Raw genomic sequence first — 14,849 nt, 5'->3', positions numbered from 1 at the left:
TGTATGTGCTGGTCCTGAGGCTTGAACTCAGGGCCTGGGCACTATCCCTGAGCTTTTTTGCTCAAAGCTAACTCTACCACTTGATCCACAGCTCCACTATTGGCTTTTTTTAAGTGCTTAATTGGAAATAGTCTCAGACTTTCTTACCATGGCTGGCTTTGAACCATAATTCTATGATCTTTGCCTCCTGAGTAGCTAGGATTATAGGTGGGAGCCACCGGCACCAGACTGAGCCCTGTCTTGGCAGAGCTGTGCAGGCCAGGGGACAGTTTCCTTTGGGAGCCTGGCTTTTTCTAAATTAGTGAGAAGCTGACACATCAGCCAGCTTTGCTGATTCATCAGCTTCTCTGTGTAGGCCTGAGGTGAAATGTCAAATGGAAACTTGCAAATAAGCTGGAAGTTCAGGTGTTTCTCCTACCAGTCTACCCACTCCAGGACTGCAAAATGTTTTATTTCTTACCTAAACTTCCACTGAGTGACTCAGCTAAAAGCTTTCCTGAGTATCAGAGGCCCCTCTTTTCTTTTTTCCAGTAAATGTTTTTGTTGTTGTTGTTTAAACAAAGGGAATGATGTTATGCCTCTTCATTCTGAATGCTACATAAAGAAAATTTAACGGATGCCATCTTTATCTCACACATGGTCAGCTGAAATGTAAGTTGCTCTGAATGCATCCAATAGTGATTACTTTCAAATCAGTGCTAATTATTGCCTTCATTTCTTTCTTCCTTTAGCTATCTTTTAAGTTGAGGGGTCCTGAGATTTGAACTCAGGGCTAATGTACTTGCTAATACATTCCTAGGGTGGCCTCAGACTCTCAGTCCTCACAGAGTGCTGGGATTACATGCATTTGCCACCATGCCTGGCTATCATAGTATTCCTGACAGGTTTTCCTGACTTCTGATCTCCTGTTCCTTCTACTCTGGAATCATTCAGAGATATTTGTTTGCCAGACACAGCCCTGAGAAGATGAACTATATATTTCCAATGCTATTTTAGATTTTATTTTTTGGGTGGAGGGGGTAGGTAGTGGAATAAGAAAACCAGAGTGGGGGCTGGGAAGGTGGCTCAGTGGTGGAGCACTTGCCTTGCATGCCTGAGGCCCTGGGTTCCATTCCTCAGCACCACATAAGAAAAAAGCCGGAATTGGCACTGTGGCTCAAGTGGTAGAGCGCTAGCCTTGAGCTGAAGAGCTGAGGAACAGTGCCCAGGCCCAGAGTTCAGGCCCCACGACCGGACCCCAAAAAAAAAAAAAAAGAGTGCTTGCCTATAAAGATATTACAAAGTATAGGTGTATGAGACCCTAGTTAAAAACAGACTCAGGGCCAGGAAGGTGGCTTAGTGGTAGAGTGCTTGCTTTGCATGCATGAGGCCCTAGGTTCGATTCCTCAGTACCACATAAGCAGAAAAAGTCAGAAGTGGCACTGTTACTCAAGCGGTAGAGCAATAGCCTTGAGCTGAAGAGCTGAGGGATAGTGCCCAGGCCTAGAGTTCAGGCCCCATGACCAACCAAAAAAAAAAAAAAAAAGACTCATAAAAATCCTAATTTTTAGCCAGGCTCTCTGGTGACTCATTCCTGTAATTCTAAGATACTTAGGAGGCTGAGATCTGAGGATCACCGTTTGAAGCCAGGATGGGCAGAAAAGTCTCTGAGACTCTTACCTCCAATGAACTACTCAGAAAAAGCAGGATGTGGCACTGTAGCTCAAGTGGTAATGTGCTAGCCTTGAACACAAAGGGGCTCAGGGACAGTGCCCAGGCCCTGAGTTCAAGCCCCAGGTCCAGCAAAATAAAAAATGAGCCAAATCTTAGTTGTCTGTTTCTTAATTTTTTTTTTTTTTTTGGTGGGTAGGGGGTGGGGGAATCTGGGGCTTGAACTCTGGGCCTTGGTGTTGTCCCTGAGCTCTTCAGCTCAAGGCTAGTGCTCTACCACTTTGAACCACAGCGCCACTTCCAGTTTTCTGGTGGTTAATTGGAGATAATAGTTTCAAGGACTTTCCTGCCCGGGCTGGCTTTGAACTGCAATCCTCAGATCTCAGCCTCCTGAGAGGCAAGAATTACAGGCGTGAGCCACTGGTGCCCAGCTCTCCATTTCCTTTTTATATGGCTTTTCTGTCATGATTAATGTTAACAGCATCTTAAGTTTGAATCACTAATGAATTTCATTATCATTGTGACCTCCTTTTTCCATAAAGGTCTCAACAGCACACACAGGCCCTTGGTAGCCCATCTGGGTCCAGTGGAGATGCTGGTGTTAATGTGGACTGCAGAGGATCAGGTGTTCTCCTTAATGCCAACATTGGTGTCCTTTAGAGTACATTTCATGGAGTGAGACTAGTCTCTTATGCACTTGAAAGTGTGAGGTTTTCAGTTAGGATCTCCTCAGTGTGTACTATGCTCTAGTGTTTTCTCCTTGGCATTGCTGGCCACCAGGTGGGCCATGTGGAGCAGAGGTATTGAGCAGAAAAGTTGGCAGTTCTGCTGGGCCAGAAGGCAGCCCTATGGTCTCGGGCCATGTCTTCCATCTCTCTATATATTAATAGTGCTACTTGGAAAGGGAACTGTGCCGCAGGTTGGTTGAGCACCAGCCAATAAATGAAAGCAAGCATTAGATACTGAGGTTGAGCCTGGGTCCCAACCCCAAAACCAACAACAACACAAAAACCTCAGAGACAGCACTCAGGCCCTGAATTCAAGCCCCAGAATTGGCACAGAAAATAAAAAAGAACAGTGCTGCTAGTTTTTACTTACTAATAATATCTCATTATTCAAATGACTTCCAGCAAGTATGGCAAACTTCAGTAGCTATAGGTTGTTCACTCATTTTTACTTTTTCCCCTCTAAAATGAGCATTAGAAAACAAAAATATTAACATCATCTGAGTGTTGGAATTTATTATGTGGATCCTGATTTAAAGATATAGACATTAAAGGGAGTTGGGGAAGAGTACTAGAGGAGGTAAGCCTGATCAAGATACATTGTATGCATATGTGGACATTCCAAAATGAAACCACCTGTATAGATCATTGGTGGTAATTTTAAAAATCTTGGAAGAGCTGGGCTCCAATGACTTACACCTATAATCCTAGCTATTCAGGAGACTGAAATCTGAGGATTGAGATTCAAAGCTAGCATAGGCAGGTAATTCTATGAAACTCTTATCTCTTAAAAAACTGGAAGTGGAGGTATGGCTAAAATGGTAGAATGCCATCCTGAAGTAAAAAAGCTAAGGGATGGTGCTCAGGCCCTGAGTTTATGTCACAGTACTCACGCACAAAAAAATGTGGAAAGAAAAAATATTAAGCAAAACTAAAAAAACAGACAATAGGTTAAGTCCTTATAGTCCTCACCTTTCAACATCAAAGCTCATTCATGGAACCCTGATTTTTCTTCAGGCCTGAGTAATACTCATCCTGAATCTATAAATTTGTTGGGACTTGTCCACAGTTAACACAGCTTTGGAGCTCTAGAAAAACTAAACATCAAATTGGCATGCTAGATGTTATCATTGACTTTAATTACAAAGACAGCCCAGCTATTCAGTTGAGTTCTCCATACTTCCTTAAGTTAATAACCAACTTCCGTGGTTTGTGCAACTTCCTGGATTCTTAGTGCTGAAATTACTGTTAGTTTTCATGTTAATGAGACCTCTCCTGCTGAAAGATAGTATTTTTCCTTTTCTTCTAAGTTCTACTTTTCTTATCTTGATGACTTAGAACCCAAAGTTAGGACATCACAGCTGGGTGGTAATTTTTAGCTAATACATAAAAACATAAAAATTGTACAGATTTACCTGGAGAGGTCTCATTAACATGAAAACTAACAGTAATTTCAGCACTAAGAATTCATTTACTTTTCTTCCCAGGCTGGCTTCAAACCACAGACCTCCAGGTCTCAACCTTCTAAGTAGTTATGATTGCAAGTGTGAGCCACCATTGCTTAGCTCCAGCGAACGCTTTTGATCAGAATACATTTCTGACTTAATGAAAACCTCTGGGCAGAGAAACAGTTGTAGAGTTGACAATCTGTTTTATTACAGGAAATACTTTTCATTTTTTCACTTGAACTATTTGCCCGTATCCTGTGCTGTGCCCTAACACGCGGGTCAGAATGCTTTGGTACACTCCTGGTTTGGCTTTCCCTTTACCTTCTGTACATATTACCTTTTACACCACATCCTGAAGTGCAGAGTCATCTTCCTGTGATCAAAGCAGGAGGAGCTATCTCTCATAAGATCATTTGGCTCTTATTGCCAAAGGAATTGATGGGTCATGTTTCCTTGAAGCCTGTGCTGGCCCAGAAATTACCCCATTTTCAGATTACAAAGGAATTACCAAGTATGAGGAGGTTAGACCATAACCTAAGCATGTCAGACTTAGGAAACATTTCAGATAAGAAACAGAAACAGCCACAAAAATCTCATCCCTTTCACTGTCATAGTTTGTGTGTGTGTGTGTGTGTGTGTGTGTGTGTGTGTGTGTGTGTGTGTGTGTGTGTGTGTGTGTGTGTGTGTGTGTGTGTGTGTGTGTGTGTGTGTGTGTTTGTGTGTGTGTGTGTGTGTGTGTGTGTGTGTGTGAGAGAGAGAGAGAGAGAAAGAGGGGGGGGAATTGAACTCAGGTCCTTAGGCATGTTAGACAAGCATTGTACCACTTGAGCCACACCCCAGCCTGTCTTACAGTCTTGAGCATCATTTATGATTCTCCTCAGCACTGGTGAATAAGGTAGGCACTGCCCTATCTTATCCTGAGGGATTTATAGACTCATCGGTAGCAACTGTATCCTAGAAGGTAAACGTCAAACAGTCACAGGGCCACTTGGCAGCAGTTTGTGGGGCTGGCGGGCAGGAAGATAAACAATGGCTGACATACCTGGGCCTGTGGGAAGCAAGGAAATGGACTTTGCCATTGGCAGCCTCTTCATGGAAGAATGGGAGTGTTTAAAGCTCCCTGGTGACTTTCAAAGTTAGTGTTATAAGAAAAGCAAAAACAAAAAATCCTTCGTGGGGTAGGATATGGAAATAAACAACTCTTTTCTACTAAATGTTGATGAGAGAAACTAAAAATAAACAATAGCAGGACAGATTTGTAAAGATGAGTTTCAGAAGCGCTTACATGTAGATTGCAATTTCATAAAGTCCATTTCCCCAGTTTTTCACACAGAGGCACAACTCTGTTCCTAAGAGGAAACAACTGCAGCAGATGTCTGAGTTGGGAACTTGTGAGAAGTGGCTCTGATGGCTGTGGATGTGTACTATATACCCAGCCTTGTAGCGTGTCAGGGAGACACTGCCTGCTGGAACTCAGCTCCCTCCCATCCTTCACTTTCCTTTCCTCACCCTTTTAGAACTTGGAAACTGTTGACTTTCTCCCTCTCAGTAAACAGTTCATTTACCTTTTTTCTTAAACCACAGACATTTTTCCTATGCTAGATGGAATGGTCCCTAACTCCACCTCGGACCTCCAAGGACTTCTCCATCACCTTATACAATAGAATAGAACTATGATGGCTTCCATGTGCAGGGAGATATGGCTTTAGACCACCTACAGAAGTTTTCCAGGCTCTTGGGAAACAAAAAATAGGGGTGGAAAGGGCAGAAAAGAAGATGGGCAGATTGGTGCCAACCTCAGCAGGTGCACTTCACAGCCTTCACAGCTCAGCAGATGAGGGGAGTAAAGATAGTCATGTGATTTTATAAGAATGAAATCGCAACCTATACCATAGGAAATGGTGTGTGAACCCTGCCTGCAACATTGCCAGTTTAAACAGAATGGCAAACAGGTGAACAATAATTACATTCTTCAGCATTTCTGTTACTCCCTCCCCATCCTCTCTGAATTCCTGCCATGTATGTGGAGACTGTATCGTTGAGACTTTTTTACTCATTCATTCATTGACTGATTTAGCAACTAGCTATTGAACCCTTGCTATGTACTGGCACACTTCAGGGCAGGGGCTACAGCAGGGAACAAAAGAAAATCCTGGGCTTTGTGGAGTTCATGAGCCAAGGAGGGAAGCAGACAATAAAGAAACATGAACTGTCAGGTGGTATGTGCTGAAGAGAAAATGAAGCAGGGTAATGGGATAGAAACAGAGAACAAGATACAGGCAGAGAGGAAGGAGGCTGCTGCTTTCTATGTGATGAATGTGATGTATGAGCAGAGATATGATAGTTTGGAGCAAGTTGTCAGGCTTCCTACAAGAGAAGCAACTGAGGCAGATACCCTCCAGGAGCAGCCTGGTCTTCAAAGGAAAGCTAGGTAGGCTGAGTTGCTGAGGATAGTGAGAAAGAGAGGCTGGACACAGGATGAATCAGAGAACCAAGGCAATATGGGGATGGAGATGAAGCTGCTTCTACTCAAGGGAGAAGAGAAACCGTTGAGAGGCTTTGGCCACAAAAATGAAGGTCCCTGAAAATAAGTGAGCCCTCCTCCAGTGAGGGAAAAGAGCAGAAGCAGAGAGAACAATTACAAGAAAAGTCAGAACCACACTAGTGACCAGAGTAGTTGAGGTGATGAGCCAATCTCATACTGCTTCCCTATGTATTTTGTTATTTCCTTTTTCCTCACTTTTTTTTTCAAGAGGGCTATAACCTTTCTGTCCTCAGTTGTATTTATGTACCAGAGATCAGGGGCTTTATTTTGTTCTGATCTGAGAATTATGAATTATTTGCCTCACCATATTCCTGCAGAGCTTGCTCCATGTGGATTCAGATATGAGAGCACCATTGTAGTTACACACTAGAGGTTCTGTTGTGGATGAGATGATGTTCCAGGAAGGGGAATGTAAGAGACTTAAAGATGACCTGGGAACTAACCACAAGTGTAGGTCTTGTATTGATCATACCCATGGTGCTCTGAAAGTGTTACCTTATGGAAGTTGTTATCCTCGTTGGCAGATTTAAGAAGGAAGTTGCACTAGAATAGAAGACTACAGTCAAGGCAGTAAGCAGTGCTGTGCTTATGTGTGGCAGGGACAAGACTCATCATTATACCTTAGAATTCTCAGAATCAGGAGGAACCCTATTAGTCTCCTGCTGAGTGAATTCCTGCCATGGCTGATCATATACAGTAATCTAGCTTGTCTCCAAATGTCCTTGAGCCACAGATCATAAAATGTTAGGGCTGAGATGGACCTTAGACATTGGGCTGGGAATAGATAAATCCAGAAGTCTGAACCCCCATCCCGTCTTCTTTCACTGCATCATCTCTCCAAATGAAAAGCCCTAGCCATCTCTTTGGTAAACCATCACAGGTTTACCAGATAAACCTCTAGGTTTATTTGCCTTTTGGTCCTAAACAATAATGAATTCTTTGTTTTTGTTTTGAATCCCAGGGGTTACCCTGCTTTCAGATGTATACCCTGAAAAAATCCTGGTTGACCTGTTGACCCGATATGACAGCGGCAAAGACAAACACACACCAGAGACTAGGATGAAAGTTGGAGAAGTCCTTATGCGTATTGTCAGGACATTAGGTAAGTTTTCTGGTTCCATCCACCTGGAAAAGGCTGGAGGATATGTAGCTTTGAAGCTGAAAAGCTTATTATACTAGCAGATGAGAATGGACAGAGACAGGGTTGGATAGGGATGGATATAGACTACATCCTGTTTAGAGATATAGCACATATCTAGCAAGTATGCCAGTAGGATATAGTCAGCAATAGTGTCCATTTTCCTACAACTACTTGTCCTTCTTCCCCTGGAGCTACCATGTGAGAACCCAATTTTCAGCAAACCTGGAAAGAAAAGTTTCACACAGCAGTAGCAAGCATACAAAGAAGGATATGGCCAGGCACTGGTAGCTCATGGCTATAATCTTAACTACTCAGGAGGCTGAGATCTAGGATTGCAGTTTGAAGCCAATCCCAGGAGGAAATTCTGTGAGACTCTTATTTCCAGTTAACCACCAGAAAACCAGAGGCACTGTGGCTCAAGTGGGAGAACACTAGCCTCGAGCAAAAAAGCTCAGGGACAGAGCTCAGGCCCAGAGTTCAAGCCCCATGACCAACCAAGAAAAAAAAAAGTGAATGTGAAGTAAGCAAGGAAAATTACACACAGTTCCTGAGTAGCTTCTGTGTGGCAGATTGTCAACATATATAATCTCATCCTATTTTTCCAACAAATGTTGCAAATAAAAGCTCTTGCTAAACCCATGTTATTGGTTGTGGAAACTGGTTCAGACACCTTCAGCAATTTGTTCAGCTGGTGAAAGGGATGCTAAGAATTGAACCATCAACTGGAAGGCACTGTTGTAGTTTCCTGGCCTGCTTTTGTTGTGATCGTGGGAATGCTTTCTTAACTTCCATGCCCTTATATATAAAATGAGTATATTAATAGTGCCTACTCATAGAAATCACTCTCAAAGGAGATGTGAACATTAAGTTTAGAGTATCACAGGAGCAAGTGTCACCTCTAACTTCTGTGTGTACCTATGGAGGTTGTATGACCTCAGAAGGAATATAAACCAGGCATAGATGACATCAGCATGTAGAATTTGTTTGTTTTTTTTTAACCTCTGGCTGATATCTACCATTGGGGACCTCTACCATTGGGATGATGAACCCTGAGGCACACCTTTCTCATTCTGAACTAAGCAGCCCAGGTTATCTGCTGGGGCCATAGTGGTGGGGATGGAGGGCCAGGTTAGGTGGAAGAGAGGCCTTACTGCTCTATATATGCTCTTCCCCCCACCCCCTCAATTGTGGGGCTTGAACTTAGGGCTTGGGCACTGTACCTTAACTCTTCTGCTTCAGGCTTGTGTTCTACTACTTTGAGCCACAATGCCACTTTGGGTTTTTGAATGGTAATTGGAGATAAGAGTCTCATAGGGACTTTTCTGTCCAGGCTGGCTTTGAACCACAATCCTCAGATCTCAGCATCTTTAAGTAGCTAGGACTACAGGCCTGAGCAACCAGTGCCAGGCTCTACATATGCTCTTATAGACTGCTCAGTCAGGGGCTGGGAAGGTGGCTCAGTGGTAGAGCGCTTGCCTTGCATGCATGAGGCCCAGGGTTCAATTCCTCAGCACCACATAAGCAAAAAGAAAAAAAGCCAGAAGTGGTACTGTGGCTCAAGTGGTAGAGCGCTAGCCTTGAGCTGAAGAGCTGAGGGACAGTGCCCAGGCCCAGAGTTCAGGCCCCACGACCGGACCCAAAAAAAAAAAAAAAGACTACTCAGTCATTTGTCTTCCAAAACAGTCATTTGTCTTCTCAAACTAAATTCCACCAAATCTCAAAGTACTCAACTTTCTCTAGTCTGCCTATCCAAGTATCACTTTTACTTTTTTTTTCTTCTTTTTTTGTCAGTCATGAGGCTTGAACTTAGGGCCTGGGCACTGCCTCTGAGCTCTTTTGCTCAAGGCTAACTCTCTACCACTTTGAGCCACAGCACCACTTCTGGTTTTTTGATGGTTAATTGGAGCTAAGAGTCTCACAGACTTTCCTGCTTAGGCTAGCTTTGAACTACAATCCTCAGATTTCAGCCTTCTGAGTAGTTAGGATTATAGGCATGAGCCACCAGCACATGGCCCAAGTATCTACATTTATTTATTTATTTATTTATTTATTTATTTATTTATTTATTTATTGTCAGTCTTGGGGCTTGAACTGTGGGCCTAGGTTCTGTCCTTGAGCTCTATTGGAGATAAAAGTCTCACAAACTTTCCTGCCCGGGCTGCCTTGAACTGTGATCCTCAGATCTCAACCTCCTGGGTAGCTAGGATTACAGGCATGAGACACCGGCGCCAGGCCCAAGTATGTACTTTTAAATATAGCTTTAGCTTTCACTGCTTGTTTCTGATTCATCTTACCTAATCTGAAAATCTGAAACCCAAAATGCTGCAAAATCTGAATCTTTCTGTGCACTTGACAGATTGCCTTCTGTGAAACTTAGTTTCATGCAAAAAAAAAGTTTTTAAAATATTGCATTAAATGACTATTTGTACATTGACTATTATATTAAATGGCTAGTTGTACAAGGTATACATGAAACAAATGAATTTTCTATTTCAACGTGGTCTCCCTTTCCAAGAATATCTCATTAGATATATTTCAGTATTCTAAAATCTGAAAATAACCAGTCTGAAACTTTTTCCCAAGTTAAAGATAGTCATCCTCTACTGATTTGTTGAGGTTCCTTCTTGGAATCCTTTAAGCAAAACTAAAACGAATTTGTGTGAGTGTGGGTGTGAGTGGTTCGTTGGTTGTGGGTGTATGCACATGCTGGTGCGCACATGTGCTGTTTCTAGGGCTTGAACTGAGGGCTTGAGTGATGACCTTGAGGGGTGTATTTTGCTCAAGACTCTACCACTTGAGCCATAGCTCTACTGCCAGCCTTTTGCGCTAGTTAAGTGGAGATATGTGTCTCATGGACTTTTCTGCCCAGGCTGACTTCGAACCACAATCTTGAAATCTCAGCCTCCTAAGTTGTGAGCATTTACAGGCATGAGCCACCAGTACCCAGCTGAATGTATATATTTTTGTCTGTGCTTCTCAATGTAGAAAATATTGTGGTAGGATTTTGATTTAGTCTCTCTTGTTTAAGGAATTATTTTATTTTTTTAAAGTTTTTTTAACTCAGAAATTTAATCTTAACACATTGTTAAATTACCATTCACTCCAAATGTTTTTCCATCTGTTTCCTCTTATACAGTCCAATGTCGATGCTGACAATAACCTGTGGACTGTTCTAAGCCACTGCACTGTTTAAAACTTCTTTAAAAATATAACACATTTATAGTATCTTTAGTAATACTTCCCTGCTATTATTGTGCCTACGATAGTGAGTTGGTAATTGGAACATTACTTGGCAAATGGAATGAAAACAAAGGGATTAGTACATCTGTGGGGTCATCTGCTCCTGAGCTTGCCTAGAGAATTAATCTGTTCTGCTTTCACTCTGCTCCTGTGTCAGGTCTTTCTGATGTGATAGGTGCTGTCTCTTAGTCAGAGATTGATAAATACTCCTCAGTCTTTGTTCTTCTAGATCAGTGGCTCTCAGATGAGTGTAGGGGATTTTAACTCCCCAGAGGACATTTGGCAGTGTCTGGAGGCTTTGTTGGTTGTTACTACAGGTGTTAGGGGAAGATTGTTACTGGCATCTAGTGAGTAGGTAGAGGTCTACAGTGCTGTTAAATGTTCTACAGTGCACAGAATTACCCCATAACAAAGAATGATCTGGCTTACAATGTCAATAGAGTCCCTATGTTCTAGAGCCTATGTGGACTATTGTATTTCTTCTTTATCGACTCACTCAGATATATTAGTTAAATGTAGGGCTTACCACTCAATAGTTGTACAGATACATAAATGCCAAGGGACATCACTGGACAAATTTGGCAGGTCCTAGGTTGTCTGCTACACAGCCTACTTAGCCAGCCATCCTGACAGCCCTAATTAAGTTCTAGCCTATCTCATACCTTACTTGGTAGAATTAATTATTCAGAAAAAATTACTAAACTCTGTAATATACTTACAAATCCTTTGGGGCATATGAGTTTCTTCACATAGCTAATTTCTTCACATAGCAAATTTCATTTTCTGCCAATCTTATTAGCATAGTTTGGTGTATGTCCGTATCTGTGTCTTTGTGTGTGTGATGTTGAGGATTAAACCTATGGCCTTGCTCTACTACTGAGTTACACTGTCAACCCTTGTAAGCATAATTTTTTTTTTTTTGTCGGCTTGTAAGCATAATTTTAATGGCTAGCCTTCTACTCTGCTTATTAACACCTGTAGCCACTTTTGAAGTGATTATTACACCTCCTACCCTTTTTTTGGCTTCCTTTTATCTTTACCGGACATATTGTGAACTAGAGTATATATTTAATTACCCTTCTTACAAGCATTTATTTGTCATTCTATAGCAAAAGAGAGAAAATAAATAAAGTTTTATTTGCTGTTTTATTTGTTTTTTGCTGCTAGAGTTTGAACCCAGGGCCTCATACATGCTAAGTACACTGAACTAAATCCCCATTCCCTAAAGTTCCTTTTTGCTTTGGTTTTTGTTTTTGTAATGTGTGACTCTTTTTGTTGCTGTTGTTGTTGTTTGGTTGTAGGGCTTGTACTCTGTAGGGCTGGAGCACTGTTCTTGAGCTTTTTTGCTCAAGGCTAATGCTATGCCACTTTGAGCCACAGCACCACTTTCTGTTTTCTGGTGGTTAATTTGAGATAAGAATCTCAAGGACTTTCCTGCCTGTGTGGCTTTGAACTATGATACTCAGATCTCAGTCTTCTGAGGAACTAGGATTACAGGCATGAGCCACCAGTGTGTGGTAGTAGTGTGTGACTTTACTTCAATCTTGGGCTTGGGTCAGAAGTTTCTACATATAATCATACCCAAACACTGAATTTTAATATAGTTTCCTGTTTTTATCAAGTTCTAAGGCAAAAATATCTGGATGATTTGTCCTTTCTCATGCTCAAAATTCTTTATCTTGAACCTTTCTCCCCCCCAGTTCTGGGCCTTGAACTCTGGGCCTTAGCTTCTTTTGCTCAAGGCAAACACTCTGCCACTTGAGCCACAGCATCACGTATGGTTTTGTTTTGTTTTTTTAAGTAGTTTATTGAAGATAAGAGTCTCACGGAGGCTGGGAAGGTAGCTCAGCGGTAGAGTGCATGCCTTGCAAGCATGAGGCCCTGGGTTCAATTCTTCAGCACCACATAAACAGAAATGGCCAGAAGTGGCGCTGTGGCTCCAGTGGTAGAGCGCTAGTCTTGAGCTGAAGAGCTGAGGGACAGCGCCCAGACCCAGAGTTCAGGCCCCATGACCGGCAAAAAAAAAAGTCTCACGGAGTTTCCTGCCTGGGCTGGCTTTCAATCACGATCTTCAGATCTCAGCCTCCTGAGTACTTAGGATTACAGGTGTGAGCCACCAGCACCCAGCTTTGAAGATCTTTTGTACTTGCCTTAAACTTGGGGATGAGGATGAGAACATCTATGTGGTTGAGTTTGTAAACGTTTCTTGAGCTCATAGTTCAGGGGCATGCCATGATCTCAGCACTCTGGAGGATGAGTCGGAAGGATCTCAAGTTTGCTACCACATCTCTAAAAACAGAGCAAAACCAAGTAGTGAGCTGCTGGACTGGGAGTGTGAAAAGTTACAGTCTTTTCCTGCGGAGAGCTTAAGTTTAGACAGAAGTCAACTCATTCATAAATGCTTTCAGTAAGATGACCTTGGAGAGAGACTTGTATACGATCTTATGGGAGCACAAGGAAAATGGTCCCTGTTCTGTCCCTTTTCCTGTTGAGACCCAGCAGTTGAATAACAGTGTGAGACACAGCCACATCATTATTATAGCCCAGCAGGTCAGTTTTGAAAAAAAAAAAAAAAAAAAGCCTTTGTAGGATAGTTCCCAGAGATTTCTCACCTTCACATCACAGGTTTAAATTAAGGTGAAAAGGTAGGTAGAAGTGTGAATAATTGGGTACCAGTTAGCATTCAGATTTCAGTATAATAAGCCATAGGTAAAGGTTAGAATTCACATAAAAAGAGAAATTTACAACAACATTCAAAGTATGGGATGAAATGCTGGTTGTCAAGTCTCCCTATGTTTTCATCAGTGTAGTTCAACACAACAAACTCACATCTACGTATATTAAAAATACTAATATTGCCAGAATTAATGGTCAAGGCCCGGATGGAATAACTATTTTTTTCTTCTTTTTTCTTTTTCTTCTTCATTCAAATTTTTTTTTTTTTTTTTTTGTCGGCCATGGGGCTTGAACTCTGGGCCTGGGCGCTGTCCCTCAGCTCTTCAGCTCAAGGCGAGCACTCTACCACTTGAGCTACAGCGCCACTTCCGGTTTTCTGGTGGTTTATTGGAGATAGGAGTCTCACGGTCTCCCCTGCCCGGGCTGGCTTTGAACCGCGATCCTCAGATCTCAGCCTCCTGAGTAGTCATTCAAATTTTTGAAGGATGTAATTTAAAATTTTATGAGTACACGTTTCCTCTTCACTAATTATATAGTGTTACATGGTTGTTTTGACAATTTGGAAGCTACTTAGAAGTATAAAAAAGGAAATTATACCTATAATTTCATCATTTGGAAATAACCAATCTTGTTTAGATTTTATATTTTTTAGTGCTAGGGATTGAACTTGGAGCCTTGTGCATGCACGTACTCTACCACTGTGCTGTACCTCCAGTCCTCTGTTTCCATCTCGATGCTTCCTTCCAGTTGCCTTCCTTTCTCAGAATTGTAATTGTATGTATATTCTGTTTTTTTTTAAGTACGTTCCTCTTTTTCTTTTTTTAAATGGGGTCTCATTATGTTGCCCAGCCTGGCTTTTTTTTTTTTTCCAAGGAAACAAGATTTTATTTTTAATTGTGAAAATACCATACAGAGGGGTTACAATTACATGAGCAAGGTAATGAGTACATTTCTTATCAAGCATTGTTGCCTCCTCCTTTGTTTCCCCTTACCATCCCTCCCCATTGCCCCCCATCAGCCATGTTCCCCCCCCCAAGCGTGACATAACGTCCTGTACATTTCATTGTTGCAATGGGTCCACCCGTATCCCTATTTAAACAATTTGTTTTTTCCCTTCCCCTCCCGAAATTATACCAACGACAAACACAGTGAAAACAGGAGTTATACCGTGGGGGAGGGTGGCCTTTTTTGTTGAGGGGGGGCAGTACTTAGGATTAAACTGAAAGCCTTGTTCTTGTAAGCCCTCTACAACTTGAGCCACATTCCTGGTCTTCAGGCTGGCCTTAAACTCCTAAAACTCCTTAAAAAAAAAAAAAAATCCTCCTGCCTCAGTTTCCTAAGTAGCTAGGATTACAAATATGTGCTGCTTTGCCTGATTTATGGAAACTTTGCTGTGTCATTAGTTATTGTCTATAATCAATAAT

At 42.0% G+C, this 14,849-nt stretch overlaps 1 protein-coding gene across 4 annotated transcripts in view; it reads left to right on the top strand.

Moving 5' to 3' along the window:
• Tango6 (transport and golgi organization 6 homolog) overlaps positions 1–14,849 on the top strand; it is a 141,772-nt gene that overhangs the window by 82,526 nt on the left and 44,397 nt on the right. For all 4 annotated transcript variants that reach the window (XM_070004721.1, XM_070004718.1, XM_070004719.1 and 1 more), the window contains exon 15: positions 7,330–7,470. In XM_070004721.1, the coding sequence (XP_069860822.1) occupies positions 7,330–7,470 (141 nt within the window). The remainder of the gene's footprint in view (positions 1–7,329; positions 7,471–14,849) is intronic.

This window comes from Dipodomys merriami, unplaced genomic scaffold (genome assembly GCF_024711535.1).
Source record: "Dipodomys merriami isolate MVZ:Mamm:240054 unplaced genomic scaffold, mDipMer1.0.p SCAF_64, whole genome shotgun sequence".
NCBI classification, from domain to species: Eukaryota; Metazoa; Chordata; class Mammalia; order Rodentia; family Heteromyidae; genus Dipodomys; species Dipodomys merriami.
Note: the sequence above shows the minus strand (reverse complement) of the source record. Positions and strands in the feature narration are given on the sequence as shown.